The sequence below is a fragment of the Carassius auratus genome, chromosome 45 (assembly GCF_003368295.1).
Source record: "Carassius auratus strain Wakin chromosome 45, ASM336829v1, whole genome shotgun sequence".
Taxonomy (NCBI): Eukaryota; Metazoa; Chordata; class Actinopteri; order Cypriniformes; family Cyprinidae; genus Carassius; species Carassius auratus.
Genome location: NC_039287.1, coordinates 3685329 through 3701833, shown reverse-complemented (window position 1 = coordinate 3701833; position 16505 = coordinate 3685329). Strand labels below are relative to the sequence as shown.

At 36.3% G+C, this 16505-nt stretch overlaps 1 protein-coding gene across 3 annotated transcripts in view; it reads right to left on the bottom strand.

Annotated features, from left to right (window-relative positions):
* Positions 1–16505, bottom strand: part of swt1 (SWT1 RNA endoribonuclease homolog) — a 20687-nt gene extending 4182 nt beyond the window's left edge. The window contains exons 1-17 of one of the 3 annotated variants that reach the window (XM_026233061.1): positions 16383–16505; positions 14577–14670; positions 14299–14363; positions 12379–13444; positions 12105–12149; positions 11899–12028; positions 11454–11549; positions 11159–11347; positions 10318–10411; positions 9141–9298; positions 8867–9024; positions 8551–8689; positions 6996–7138; positions 6749–6900; positions 6149–6292; positions 2710–2776; positions 2004–2071 (exon numbers count right to left, since the gene is read on the bottom strand). In XM_026233061.1, the coding sequence (XP_026088846.1) occupies positions 2004–2071; positions 2710–2776; positions 6149–6292; positions 6749–6900; positions 6996–7138; positions 8551–8689; positions 8867–9024; positions 9141–9298; positions 10318–10411; positions 11159–11347; positions 11454–11549; positions 11899–12028; positions 12105–12149; positions 12379–13444; positions 14299–14363; positions 14577–14660 (2798 nt within the window). In that variant the 5' untranslated portion in view covers positions 14661–14670; positions 16383–16505. Of the gene's footprint in view, positions 1–2003; positions 2072–2709; positions 2777–6148; positions 6293–6748; positions 6901–6995; positions 7139–8550; positions 8690–8866; positions 9025–9140; positions 9299–10317; positions 10412–11158; positions 11348–11453; positions 11550–11898; positions 12029–12104; positions 12150–12378; positions 13445–14298; positions 14364–14576; positions 14671–16340 lie in introns of all 3 variants that reach the window. The other 2 variants (XM_026233063.1, XM_026233062.1) reach the window with 2 other exon arrangements.

The following is a 16505-nucleotide window of genomic DNA, read 5'->3' as shown; positions in this document are numbered from 1 at the left end:
TTAGGCCACAAATCAATATTACATGAGATGAGAGCCCAACTGACTTCTAAAGTCTTTCAAAAGTTATGAAAGGTTCAGAAAGCCGAAGCAAAGCCTGATAGCTTACTGAAACCAGTGTGTTATGTAACAGGTCACACTGAGGTATCTGATAATGTATGCTTCATATGAATCTGTGGCTGTTATTCAGTCATGCCACCACAGTTTGGGCACATGACCTGATCATTGTGTCTTTGTGCAGTTCTGATCAGGCCCATTAAAGCCTGCATTTGACACGGGTGGATTAGTGCATGAAATGTGGTCATTGAGTTCTTGGGTGTCGCGGCTCATTGACCGAGCTGAGGTAAGTGAGCTGCTAAAGATCAGCTGTCAACGGCTCCACAAATGTGTGTGCGAGCGTGTACAGCTACAATTGACTGATAAAGTTAATCAACAAACATCTTCTTTGGCCCTGAAGACACAGACTAACACAGCCTTGATAAACACACGCAGAGTCAAAGTTTGCAAGCAGCAATCCTGCTTAATAACCAATTACAAAAGAGATTAAGAAACCTGGAGCTGACGGTGCAAACATGACACTTTAAACATGTAAATACAGCCCAGTGGCCCACTGTGTGAATATTACTCATTAAGTTATGGTGAAAGGGAATTAGAGACATGGAGACTTACTTATAAGCCATGCCTCCACAGTAGTAGGCCTGGTTAGTTATTAAGTTGATTAGTACACACCACAATACAATTCAGTAAACTGAGCAAAGCCTTCCCTAAGTAAAATTAGCAAATTACAGTATGCTAAATTTAGAATTTTGCAATGACTTTATGCGCATCTAGTATAAGGCTACACTATGATATATAAAACAATATAATATGTTGTATTATAAAACTGATTGACGTTTTTATGGAATTAATATTTTTGAAATTCAACTTAAATACAAATACAACATTCAAAGTTATAAATTCTATAAAAGCTTAATTATATATATATATATATATATATATATATATATATATATATATATATATATATATATATATATATATATATATATATATATATATATATATAAATTACATTTTAAAGTGACTGAGGACTTGAAATGTGCTTTTTAAAATACAATTATTATATATAATTGCAATGAAAACTGCTTTTGATAAACCACAATACTTGTATTAAGTAATTTAACTTTGTCTTTTCTGACTGTCAGATTACTTAGCCCCCACTATTCTATAGGCAAATGGCATGAAACCAAATCAGTGCAAATCTTAATATTTACGACTGCAATCACATTAGAGTCTTTGTACACTGAATAATTAGCATTCTTCTGTAGCCTTACATTCATCAAATCATCATCAAAATCATCACACTGGCAATATGAAAATCGTTGAGGCAAGATAAAGCATGCTTATGTTCTAGTTTCCAGTTACAAGAAGTTTCACACACACGTTTGTACACTGCTGGGAATAAGTTGCGAAATATCTTAACCAGAATTTTGTATAAATGGCTAACGACTTAAGGGAAAGCGGTGTATCATTAAATGCACTCTATGTATCATTAATGACTTCCTCAGTATTAAAGTGTGATTTCGAGTGCACAAGAGGACAGTTTTCAGCACAACCTGTTATTACACAGGTGCCACATTAGTGAGAGTTATGACACAGAATGCTGCGCAATGTCAGAGAACTATCTGTACACAATGAACAATGAACAGGTCATGATTCACTTTGCCATTCAAACCAGAACTGTCTTCTGAGGTTCGGGTAAGATATGTATGCAATAACACTCTTAAAAGTGGAAACTAGTTCTCGGATACAGTAGACATCTGCGGAGGCCTGCTGAATTGAGCAATGACCTGAGAACAGCATACTATGTTCCAGCTGAAATGCCTTTCTGCTGAAAGTGACCAAACTGCTCTATGCACGTAGCCAGGATAATAAAAGCAAAAGTATGCGAGTATGACTTACAGATAAACGAATGATTCTCATCTATCTTATGACTCTTAACTAACCGGTATTCCTGTTGCGACACACAGTTAAACAGCTCCGTGGCAGTGAAACGTGGCTCCGTAGCAGCAATCTGAAAGCAGAAAGCATATTTATTAACATCAATATATACAACGTACAGCCCAACACACATGTACTGGATAATCACCACCTTCGATTTATGCTGAATGTTTTGTTAAAGTTCAAAATGTTGCGGTCAGTAATATATAAATATATATATTAGTTGGGTAGGGGGTTGTGGAAGAGCTAAATTAATAATTTTATTCAGCAATGATGCATTCAATTGATCCCTGTTAAAATGATAACCGTAATCATGATGATAAGAAATTACAGTTAAGAGTTATCTAAATGGCAAATCAGCATAATTTCTGAAGAAACGTGATACTGAAGTCTAAAATAATGGCTGCTGAAAATTCAGTTTTGACAAGAAATACATTGCTTTTTAAAACATTAAATATATTCATATTTTACTATTTCACAATATTACTGTTATTTTTGATCTTTTGATATTACAAATATTTCAATCAAATTGGTGAGCATAAAAAATTTGAATGGTAGCTGATATATTATGTAGTTGATATTACTGTTATATATACTGTTATATAAATATATATATTATCAATTACCCAACCTGTTGTTGTTCTATACAATATAACATGGACATGACTAGTCAAAATTTATTATCTTTAGTGGCCCTTTTTTTTTTCTTACCTCACTGGTCTGAATGAAGGAGAGAAGTGACTGTGCATCTTGAACACTGCTTCCCGCAGATAACAGCCTATGGGAGGGGAAACCTTTAATTGTACTTTAATGTTGTCTTTACTTTCATTTACTTACATTATGCCTTTAATATGATCACTTATATACATATTATAACCCTCCTGTGTATAATATTAGTAGTTATTGCCAGTGAGAATCCTGTATGTTTTTAAATATGCATCAGTGTCAGAACACACTTATACATTTATTATCAACCATAAACAGGCAGCTTAAGATTACAATGAAAATATGTATCAGATAAATCAGTGAATCTATTAAATAATCATTTGCAGGTTAGTGTTTTCTAGTGGTGAAAGATCTGAGCTGATACTTGAACTATTACTGCTATGCCCTCAAGTAAAGGTTGCCCAAGGGAGACTGACCCGGTGGTAAGTGACCTGCAACTGTGTTTGGATCAGAAAATATGTAAATTGGTATTCATTGCATCTACTCATTAACAATCTGTGTGATGTTAGAAAAGAGGGAAATTTAGACAGACACAAACCCTCTAATTTTAGATACATGTTGCTTCCATGTTCAAACAAGTCAGGACTGAGACCTTTTTCAACCCATTTACTGAATGGGAAGAGCTGTTTGTATTCCTTCCACTGCATCATACCAGATAAACCTTATTTCCAAGAATTGCTAAGTAGGTCACTACATTATTTTATATTGCTTAATAAAAATCTATATTTGCACAGATTGTGTTGACACAGGTTCACAGTGCAACGTCATTGTGCCATGTAGCAAAAACAGACTCGGTGCCAAAATTGTCCTTGGAGTGTCGCTTCTGTTATGCAGCGTTGTGCTGCCTCCCTGTGCAGTGTGACTACTGCAACCTGTTAACATGGCTGCCAAAATGAATACTTGCTGCTTACATTATACAGATGTAAAATTGCTGACGGAAAATAAAAATCATACAAACACATTACACCGAGATATTTCTCTGAATAACCTTTGACAGATCCAGAGAAAGCTGAAGGAGAGATGCTGGTGGAGAAACCAAGTATAGATGAGAGAAATGGAGGTGGTGGGACTCTAAAGCATGGACAGCATAGGCACCAGAGGGAGTGAGAAGGAGAGAAAGAAATGTGGAGTAAGGGCCAAGACGAAACAGGGAGCAGAAAGAAAAAGCTTTTTCAGCAAGAAAGCCTGAATTATGCATGCTCTTTCTCATTCAGGGATACAGAATAGTGCTGCGCATGTGTGTGTGTGTGTGTGTGTGTGTGTTAGCTCTGATGACTCATCTGTCTGCTCTCTGCACATAAAAATGAGTCTCGCTGTATCCATGGAGACAGAACCAAATCTCCCTTTAAACCACATCATCCTGCTTTTTCAGGCTACATTTACACGACAACGATGTAGTCAAAAACGTTTTTTCCCTTGTGTTTAAATTTTTTTTTCATGTATACACAACAACATTTTCAAAACGATTCAGGTTTACACATATCTGCAAAAAGAGCCAAAAACACTGCATTACATATGCCAGGCCAGTAGTTGGCGCTGTCACCTTGTTAGTAAGCATTATTAGTGATGGGAAGTTTGGATTATTTTACCAACTCGGACCTTTGAGTCTCATTCAGCAAAATGAACGAATCTTTATTTCATTTATTTTATCAAATATAATTAAAATCTTACATGTTACTTCCCGAACATGTCTACTAGTACTTACGAAACATTTATCACACTACAAACAATACAAAACTGTGATGCTATAATAAACAGAAAAGATTAATTCATTGTTTACCTGGGTCTTCAGTTTATGATTAGCTCACCTCACCTTTGAGTTAACCAATGCAGTCTGAGCCGGAAATGTGATGAACGAACAACTTTTTGTCACATCCTTCATCACGTAATAATGATGAAGGAGCTTGTAACAACTCCATATGTGATGTCTTATTGGAGGAATGTGGTTTATAATATTGATTGGAAAAAATGATGGACTCTGTCTTCGGAATACATAATAATTAACAAGGTTAAAGAAATCTCATTCAAATTTTTACACAGATTTTACCCAGCTAAAGTGTTTTTGAAAAGGTTTAAATCAGACATAGATAGTTTTTTGTTGTGACCCTAATGAAACTGATATGCATATCTTTTGGGACTGTCCTCATACACAGCTATTTTGGATTGAATTCTCTAAATGTTATCCATCGCAGTGCTCTAGGGTTTCATCTCTGCTTTTTGAGGATGTACATTAAAGATTTGTTCTTGAGCAGCAACAACAGTACCATATACTCCGCCAATGTTGTGAATGTTTGTTTGGGCTTGCCTTTAAAATCGACACACACTGCACATGTCTACACACCTAACTCTTAATACGCACGCGCATGGCATCACTGTCACATGGCATCACTCAAAGATACCTGTTTTGGCTGTTTACAAGGAAACAATAACGGTGGCAAAAACTTGCACTTTGAAAACGTGTTTTTCAAAAATATGTGTTTTCATTCCCCAAAACGCCGTTGTCATATAAACTAACATAGTGGAAAGGCATAATATCTGATCATGTCATTGGTAAGGAGACTTTTTTCACATTAAGTCATAATTAAAGACTAGAATAAAATGAACAAGCTGGTGTGTAAATCAATGTTTCTGCACTGATGCATGAGTATGGCATCTTGTATGAGATCAAAGAAGCATGTAATCAATTAGACAGACAACGCAGAACACGCTTCACATGACAAATCATTCATTTGCAATAATGAATCAAGTGTACGCTTCCTCTTTCTGCTAAACAAAAACCTCTTGGTGTTGCATTTAATGCACTGAGACTAAATTATTTATTGTGCAAAAAAGTAATTCAATTCATTAACTTCTTTGACAACCAGAACAAAGCAATCTGAAAAGAAAAAAAAGACATACATGCTACCTTACAAGAGTTCAGATTTATAAGAGATCTTATTTTTTTAGTGATTTATATATTTATTAAGAGGCTGTCAATGATACAAGCAGGAAGTTCAGTATGCCAGTGAGGTAAGTCATGGCTGCTATTACACTGCAACAAAAAATAGGTGTCGCTGTGTAACTACAGCTATGACTCACCCCACTGTTTCTGCTCGCGAGATGCAGAGAACTTAATTTACAGGAAAAATTGCCATGTCATTGTAAAATCCATCTCCCTACGAGCAATGAGCCATAAAAGCTGCAGGAATGCTGAGCAACGGAAGTGAGTCACAGAGACACGCTCATACAGGATTAGGAGAGGGGTTGATAATGAGTATGTAATAACGATTATGAGGATAAAGACCATCACACTCCTCCCCACATGTGACACACACCTATCTCTAGGATACACACTGAGCAAATTCTGCTTTGAGGCACATGATTGTAATGGTAATAGATGCTTCTAGGACTGCACAGTTGTGTGTGGTTATTAGCATGTGTGTACCTCTGAAGAGCCTCCAATAGCTGTTTCAGTGCTGTGGAGAGCCTCTGCAGGCAGGAGAGAGCTTCCTGAGGTGGGGGTGAGGTAGTTCGCTGTCTGGGCTCAGTGGCTCCTGGAGTGTAGTTGAGCGCTGAGAACAAAGATGAACTGAAGAGAGAGAACCAAACGGAAATAAACATTGAAACATTAAAAGCTACAGTAGAGATAGTGCAAGGTAGATCAGCATTTCTTCAAATTCTTCAAGTGTAATATTTTAGCAAAGAATGTCTATGAAAACTACACAGAAAAAAAATCATAGTTTTGTATTGTTTGTAGAGTGATCAATGTTTCGTAAGTACTAGTAGACATGTTAGGGAAGTAACACGTACGATTTTAATTATATTTGATAAAATGAAATAAAGATAAGCAACAGCATTTATTTAAAAATACAAGTATTTTATAACTAGTAAAAATTTTCACTTTGATCCATTTAAAGCATCCTAGCTGAATAAGTTAACATTTATTTAATAAAATGTAAAAAAAAAAAACTTAAAGAGCCCAAACTATTGAACAGTAGTGCATGTTGAGAAATAAATACACTTCAGTCTGCCTGGTCTCTCTCACCTAATCTGACACACATTGTTCCAGATGCTCTCAAATAACGCCCAAACTTCCTGATGGGATGTCCGAGGAGGCGGAGCTACATCCTCCTCTATCTCTGCCATCAGAGAGTCCTCTTTATCAGTGTCATTACCCTCTACTGGAGCTTTCGGAGACTGTCTCAAACACACACACACACACACACACACACACAGTTCATGAGCAATTAGAATGAAACAATTATCCACTGTTGGATCAAAATGAGACTGACCTGTAGTCTTTGCTGTAGCATATGAATGGTAGAGAGAGCTTGAGCTACATGACCGTTGTACTGAGATCTGCTAGCCAGTGCTGACAGAAGCTCTGCAGCCAATCTCAGAGCACTGAGAAAAGATATGTGCTCTATGGACCTGTCTACAGACAGACAACACAACATAATATAAGTGAAGTTAAGATAGATAAGATAGATACACACGACCATCTGCAATACAGTTCAGACACATTTTCTACTGTCACAATGTATTCCATCCATTCATATTACTGATTATAATAGGAAAAAGACAGAATACAAAAGTTCACAAATGAGTTCACAGCTCTAAAGGTAAATTGTTTTCCATCACTCATCATCAGACCCCTTTACACATGGCTCTTTGTCTTACGAAAACTTACCATAGCTCTTAACCATTTGTTATTATGAGGCTATTAAACATTACCAGGTCAATAATGATTCTTTATTGTTATTATTTTATACAGCATTTGTTATGAAAAACAACAGCCTGCACATTTAGAACCGATAGCTAGGCCGACAGCATTCCGCAGTTGTAATATGAATCTATAGGGAAAATTCTAGTCAGATAACAGATTATCTATTATAAATTCTACAACAAGTTAGACAACATTTATCACCTCTTGGACACATACCACTAACCCACTAAAACAAAAGAACAAACTAAATGAGTGAAGGACCCTCCCTTAACTCCCACAAAGTGCATTAAATCACATTTAGGCAAGAACAGGAGGCCCCTGGTACTTTTCCACCCCTTCACTCCTGCACAAACTCCCGGACTCCCCTCTGTTGGGCTGGGCTCATGACCAAAGGCAGCAGAGAAGAAAGGCACAGTTATACTCCTGCTGCAGTGATTGGCAGAATGAGGTTGATCATTTACTCAATTTTCTTCTCACACAATCAATGTCACTGGGGACCAGCGACTGTTTGGTTACCTACATTCTTCAAAATATATATTTTTCCGTTCAGGTTTGGTAAAACTTGAGGGTGAGTAAATGATGACCGAATCATTTTTGGGTGAACTTTCCTCTAAATGACATAATAAGCAACTGAAAGACATACAGACAGTCAGCAGGGGGAGCAAGTAGAGCAGGATGCATTTTTGTCCTCTCTTAAATAAATATTAGCCATGTTTATGTGAGACATAATAATTACTTACACATTTTCAGTTTGAGGAAACAAATTGTGACCGAATAGATCTTTACCGCTATGTTGGAATTACAGTTATAAGAAGGATGCAATTCAGAGATTTTGAGATTGAACAATTCAGAGATTCCAGTAATGAATTTGACAAAGGTAGGTCAGAAATGCATGATTAATTATGAATAAAGGAAAATTTTTGTGCATATACACTACTGTTTAGAGTTTGGAGTATATATGATTGTTTAAATGTTTTTTTGTTTTTTTTTAAGGCTCACCGAGGCTGCATTTATTGATAAAAAATACACTAAAAACATTAATATTGTGAAACATTATTGTAATTTTAAATAACTACTTTCTATTTTAATACACTTTAAAATAAGTAGTAAGACTTCCACACCTGAACAGAGACAGTCACTCAGCATCTCCACACAGCTGAGCAGGCTCCTCTTAATAATGCTTCCAAACACAGCGATCCAGTGCTTCTTAAAACACTTGAGCAGCCCCTCCAGATTCCACGGAGGCTTCACGTACACTATCTGCATACACAAACAGATAAAGTCACAGAGAATAAAGGGACTACAGCGAATCTGAGACCTGAATCACACTTTAGATTTGACTAATGCATTTAGATGAATGAGGAGCAGCTCTTAAAATAAACTTCATAAAAAATGAATAGATGAATAGATCAATGTGTGCAGAGAGTGCAGTGGTACCTCAGTCCACAGTTCTCCATAAGCTGCCTTCATCTCTTCCTCAAGCACTTCAGACAGCGCCCCCTGGAGGCAGGACTCCAGCAAAGACACACACTCACTCAACTGTCTTTCCTCCGCTGCATCGCTGTGTCTATTATTTTGTGATCCTTCCTCCTCTGCTTCATTCATACAGGGAGGTGCCAACAAAAGGACATTACATTAAGGCAAGAAAAATTCAGGTATTTAGAAAAATTCTACTAATGAAGCAAAAACAGTGATACTGATAACAGCTGACCTTTCTCTAAAGGTCGAGCTGAAGGCGGCACAGTGGGCAAAGCATGAATGTAGTTTATAATCGTAGATCTGGTTCCCTCCACCTCTTTTACCAAGTCTGCCTTACTTAGGGCCTTCACCCCACTGAGTAGAGCCTTGCTGCATAGGTTCTTATCATTGCTACAAATAATTAAATAAATAAAAACAGAGAGAGAGAGAGAGAGAGAGAGAGAAGATATATTTGAACAGCAGGAAGGCGTGTCCTCTAACTTCAATATTCTTGAGGGTGACATAAATGGCTAAAAAAGAATCATTAAATCAGATCATCTTCATTCATAAAGCATACACATGGCCACCTTCCATTTCATTAGCTTTCAAATGACAAGACAGATCAAACAAATGGGAATGTCCTTAAGTGATACTCCACCCCAAAATGAAAGTTTTGTCATTCACTTACTCCCATGTCGTTCCAAACCCGTAAAAGCCTCAGTTGCCGTCCGGACACAATTTAACATATTTTGGGAGAAAACCGTAAGGCTTGCGACTGTCCCATATTCTGGCAAGTAAATTACACTCTCAAGGTCCAGAAACATATGAAAAGCATTGTCAGAATGGTCCATCTGCCATCAGTGGTTCAACTGTAACATATAAAGAAGAATATTTTGGAGAATAGGGGCAGGGCACAGGTACCTTACGTGCTTCTGTGTCAGCCGCACCACAAGGATACGTTTTCTATGTGTATTTACACTGTGACTTGAAAGAAAACAGCGCATCTAAATTATCTATCTATCTATCCTTGTGGCGCGGCTGACACAGAAGCACATAAGCTGCCTGCGTCCAGCTCATATTCTCCAAAATAGCACTCAGTGGTGTAGAGAGACACAGAGGAAACGAATTGTTGAATAAAGTTGTTATTTTTGTTTTATTCGCGTACAAAAAGTATTCTCGTCGCTTCATAACGTTGCGGTTGAACCACTGATGGCAGGTGGACTATTCTGACGATGCTTTTCACACTTTTCCTTAAACCTTGACGTTGTAATTTACTTGGCAGTATATGGGACAGTCACATGGTTTTCATCCAAAATATGTTTAATTGTTTGTAACGACATGGGGTTAAGTGATTAATGACAAAGTTTTATTTTGGGGTAAATTGCAGACACGCCTAGAGGTGAAAGAGAGGTTTAAGTGTTAGTGCTCACGTGCAAAGAACTACAGCTCCCTCTGGGTACAGAGCCTGGTACTGCAGACAACACTGTAGCACTCTGTCATCATTATTTACAACACCGGGCCCACCTAAAGGAAAGGAAAGCAGAGACAAAGCTGAACTCATATGATTCATAGTACTATGACAGATTAGGAGTGGTGCAACAATGTCAAAAGTGTCTGGGTGGCATAATGATCCCAATGGATTGTTTTAAAGTATGCATGGATGCTTTTAGAGTTTTGAACATAACCCCATGCACCACTGAAGAGCTTTTTAAAATAGGTGACTGTATGATAAAGTGGTCTTTGGTATGCTATTTTATGATACAACTGTAAAACACTGTTTAACGCTACTTTGCATGTGTGATCTTATAATTTAATATTTAATTATTTTAAAATAATTAAATCAGAGCATGCAAATATTAAATGTCAGAGTAACTTAATGCAGTGTCATTTTAGCATCATTCATATACTTTTATAGGATTTATTAATATTTAGAATTGGATTTTATTTTTATATTTTCAGTTGTCAAGTTTTTCATGAAATATTTAAACTTTATTTTATTTTGACTTCAGTTCGATTAACAAAAACGCATATTGCATGCAGCTATGACTTTAATTAATTATACAGCTAATTAGCACAAACTTTAAATAAAATTAAAAAAAATAATAATTAAAGACAGATGAGTTTTTTTTTTTTTTTTAAATGCCCCAGCAGTTGATTTTTATTACCCCTTGACAAAGTGTAATTATTTTTACATGTCTAGAAAGGTAAATGCACAATACAGGCACATCACAAATCTAAATAATAATGCATTTCAGGATGAGAATTACTCACCAACAGCTTGGGAGGCCTGCTGCATTGACTGGCCCACAAGTCTGGGCTCCTGGCATTTTAGGCAGCTATAAATGTAATGGACAGCAGGTCTGGCTTTGTCTTCCACCTTACTGGAGAGTTTACCACTCTTTAGATAGTCCAACTCCTGCAGGACAACCCATGGGATCAGCAAAGTGGGGAACCCCAGCCCTGTGATGAGGGTGTTCAAAGTGAAAAGCTGCACCCACATAATTCTTAAAATGTTTTAAAGTTAAAAAGCTAGAGACATAAAAATATCTTCTGTTTTTTTTCCTACCACCGAGACCGTGTGTCCTAATCTTCTTCACAAAGTCCAGGTGGCTGAGCAGCACATTGGTATCCAGAACAATAAGCAGTCCCTGTTTATGTTGATCTTCACATGTATGTGTTAAAGACACAAAGACAATAAAGCACAATTATGCAGGATAATAATGGATAATAATGATAACAATAAAGAAATAAGTTTAAATAATTCTAAATGTAAATAAATAACAGTCCACACCACAGCTACAATAATAGCAGCACAGAAGAATGATATGGTTGGATTCATTTTCACAACTGTTTTTTTTTTTTGGGGGGGGGGCTGCTGATGAACTATAAAACCTTTGACATCCATCAAAACACTGACACAGTTACTGTAATATTTTCTTTATAGCTACAGTTCTTAGTGAGAATGGGCCTAGTAATAAATTATATAACAACAAAATCATATGTGACTTTACTTAGCATTGTGCCAGCACCCTCTTCTGGAGGGTCAATGTCCATGCAGGTGAGCTCTCCACAGTTCTCCACCAACTTCACCTCCAGTCGTCTCTCAGAGCGTGCCAGGTGAAGCTCCTCCACCAGCTCCATCTAAACAATGAACGAAAAAGAATGAGAAACAAACAAACAGAAGATTTCATTCTAAAATCCTAGGCATGTTGTTAACCTCATGGTCGCAGTCAAAGGTCTCTGCGGCTTCCTGAGGAGTTACCTGAAATTGTACAAAACAACTATTAAAGATGTTACAATTTTGCAGCATTAATAAAGTTCAGATATACTGTGGTGTTCCTCTTAAATATGATTTGAAATGGAGCATATTCTCTTTTCTGTTGTCATGTTAACCAGATTGCACATAGCCTTTTTGCCACTTTTTGGTGAACTCTCATACAGATCTTTCTGCATTCTGCTATAGTACTGTGGGGAAAACGCAAGACACTTACATGTTGGACGTTGCAGGATGTATTGTTCGGCGTTGTGACCTCTCTTGTTTCGTCAGTATGTGCCTCCTGGACTTGGTGAGATATAGATGAAAGATGTGATGAGCTAAGAGAAGTGGGTTTATGAGAGGTTTGAGCAGAAACCTTTTGAGGCCTTTGTCCTTGCTGCTGTGTGATGAGATATGTGTGTTTAGAAGGAGTAGAACCAGGGAAAGAAGGCTGAGTGGTACTTTGAGTCCTGCCTTCTGAAGAATTCACATTACACACATTCGTGTTTGTCCACGCTTTAACAGCACTGGCTTTCTTTGGGATCTTGAAACTGACTTTTGCTGTGGGACCACCAAGGGATGTCCTTTTTTCTCCTAAGTTTACACCAGGTTCATTACCCAACTGTACATGCTCTGGCTTCTTGGGTGAAACATCTTCTTGTGATTTCAGTTTAGATCTAGATTCTTCATGTTTCACTACTGGCAAAGCTTCTTTGGGTTTGTTATGAGATCTCTGTGTATCAACATTAGGGTTGATCTTCTTGCACCTCGTGGCCATCAACGTCTTCCTCATTTCTTTTTGAACTTCAGAATGAGATTCTGCATGTGCAGCATTGGTCATGTATTTAATGTCTCTTCGTTTGGGTTCAGCATGAAGCTCTGGCGACAACGGCCTTTTCATGAGCTTCCTCCTCTTCTCCTGGAGTTTCTCCGGTGGATATTCATCCTTTGCAGGTATCCGCCTGGGACACTCTGCTGTGGATCTCCTCGACACCAGCTCCCGTCTCTTTTTCTCCAACTCTTTGGAAGAAGGCTGGTTTGTTGCAGCATGCCTGGTGGAGCTGCTACCTGAGATATTTGGACTTAGGTTTTCATGCTTCCTTTTGGGATTTAGTTGTTCTTTCTCATGTGTGACAGTTGACTTGAAAACTGGCCTGAAATTCTCTGTAGCTTGGCTCTCTCTGGATCTTTCTTCCCTGCTCTTGCTGTCACTAACTTCTGTTTTCTTGAATCTTCCTTCAAATCCTCTTGGTGATGTTGAGTACTTGGCCCTCATCTCTTTAGCTTTGTCTTGGTCAGAACTGCAAATGATTAGAAAAAGATGCCAGTAGTAAGTTTTAATGAATAGATAACTCTCACAATAACTCTTTGGTGAGAAAACGGTGGTTGAGGAAATATAAAAATGTGATATGATTTACTTTCTTTCTTTTAAGCACCTTTATTAGGTTCTTCTTAGTTTTTATTACATTTATTATGCTGATAATAAACATCATAATAATAATAATAAAAACAGAAAATAAAAACCGAACAAAATATTCTGCATTAAAAAGTCAAAACGTGGATATTGATTTTATAAAACAGCTTTATTCTTGAATGAATCAGGCATTTGAACCAATTGGTTGAAATGGCCTATTGGCACTTTAGTTTCATATTTAAAAGTATCATTGCATTTTGAATTTTAGCATTTTTTTAAATTTGATTTAAAACATTAATCCCATAACATTTTGCAAATGTAAATGCACTCATGATATTTCTTAGCTTCGGTGTAAATGATTTCTAAATGCCACTTCAGATGCAGCTTCTGTTTCCTCTGCGGTGGAAAGATGGATTTGGTTCATACAGATTTCATATGATTGGTAAAAGCCCTATAGTGTCTTATTAGACTAATTGTATTGACTGATAATTTAAGAATTATTTGTCATGAAAGAAGGTGAATAGATTTAATAAGGTACAAAACATAGCTTTATGAAGGAAATCTGATTTAAGCACTCACAGAACCCTGATGAGAATATTGCTTCAGAATAAATTACATTTACATGATAAATAAATCAAAGTACTTAACCTTTTTACTCCGATAAGTGAATGACTGATGCACATGACAAGTCGTAATTTTGAGCCCAGATTTATCTGTCATTTCTTTTACAAGATGACCCACCTTACATGCCGATGATGATGTTTGTGTTTTCTTTTTGGGTTGCTGAATCTCTTTGCATCTCTCTCCTGTGAACAAAAAACATTATTATCCTATGAGATTTACATACAAACAAGAATTAATGTTAATAATTTAATGCTATAACGAATAAGACTGAACATGCCAAGCTGACTGATAAATTATCTCATATATATATATATATATAATATATATAAAGCATAAATCATATATTACAAATAACTAGATTAAAATCTACTTAGATTTTGTTGCAGATTCCTCACCTTCTTCTCATCCTCATGTGAAGAGATTGATGAGATTCTTTCCTCCTTTTTGTGTTTCTTCTTCTTTGATTTCTTGCTCGACATCCTCAAAACCCTATAACAGAACATTAGATTTTATTTATTATTTTTTTTAAACAATTTCATTCAAAAATCAAAAATCCTGCATCTCCACAGGTTGGTTGGTCATTACTTTTTACGAGGAGAGCAGTAAATCTATAGTACTGAACAGTGTTTTCATTTATTGAAATGAAGCTGAAATAAAATATTCAATACTAGAAACATATTATTTAATATTAGTTGTCTTGGCATCTAACTGAAATAAGTTGAAGTTAAAGTACTAAAATGACTAAAACTGATTTGAATAAACCTGTAAAAGTTCTAAGTCAGAGTATTCTAGAGTGAGCCCGTAATAAAAGGTAAAGTAGATTGAAGATGCAAAAGCGAGAAGAGAAGATGAGAAAGTAAAATCTGAGCCTGAAAGCCTTCAGAACAAAAGATTCTGTGATCTGAGCTGAAGTCATGTCTCAAATAGATAAGAGACACTGATCATATGCCTCCAGCCTTGCAGTCCAGATTTGCTTCGACATTTTGGAAGATCGAAACGTCTATGACGGTCAATATTTAGAATTAATTTCCTCAAAGGGAGTAGGCTCAATTGAATACGGGGTCACAAATACATCAAGAGCATGTGCTTTTCATTAAAAATCCAGACATAGCAAAATAAGATAAGATAAGATAAGAGACATTTCAGAACTTAATAAAGAGCTACTGTCTAAAATGTCTCTCTTCACTTGGCTGCAGAGGTCTACAGAGAACCTGTTATTGAAGCTAAGGTGTATTTAAACACGTAGCAAGTTAATACGTGGCAGAAGTCAGAATTCGATTCACCCAACTGGAAAACTTACAACTTACAACATCACCAGATGTTTATATCTGGATCATAACTGTCAAACGAATTTATCCATTATGTAATTATTTAGCCTACATATTGTTAAATAATTCCCATATACCTATGCTGAATTATGGTCAGAACTATGTCGCGTTGACATGACCTGTGAAATTTCTCTTCAGAAAAGAGAAATGAAGACAAATTTAGAAAAACATCATTTACATTGACAAAATATTTTTGTAGAAACATAAAGTTTCCATCATCCTACCCGAAAACACCTTCTAATCATAACAAGATGGACCTTTAAATGTCAAACTGAGGAGAAAAATACTACGTCCATGGAATTTGATAATAAATGCAAATGATAATAAAGAATAAATGAATAATACTGAGTATATGAGTAACATAAGACAGTTATATGAATCTGATAAATAGTATCAACAAAGAAATCATAAAGAATAACTCATAAAGAATAATACATAACTCAATATGAAAAACATAACAAAATTGAACATATGCACCACTTTTCATACAAAAAAAATGTTGTCTCTTAGAGTGCTTTTCTAGTAAAAACTAAGCACAAAGAAAATCTTGATTTGCATATCAGCAAATCCCAGACAGAAATCCAGTTCATCCTTGAGGAACAGATAACGCCAATGTAAATCAACCGAACTAAAACAACACAATTATATCTCATCACTAAATATGTAGGGAGTTATGAATATGTGACAACTTTAATTCATACACAAATACACTTGTGACAAAAATGGCAACCGAGTATTTACATTATCACACATTGGTCATGCCCTCCCTAAATGTTTACAACTTAAATTCTTGTCATGCTGAGGAACTTGTAGAAATTAAGAGCCAATTACCATTAATTTTCGGAAGCTTTAGTGTGAAAGAGGTTCACCTACCACACGCGGGAAGAATGTTGTAAACTTAAATACTGAAAAAGAAGAAATTATGAGCAATGAGAGCTGTTCGATTCACCACTTGCACTGCAGTTGGCTGGTTGAATTCACTTCCGCGTTCTTTTT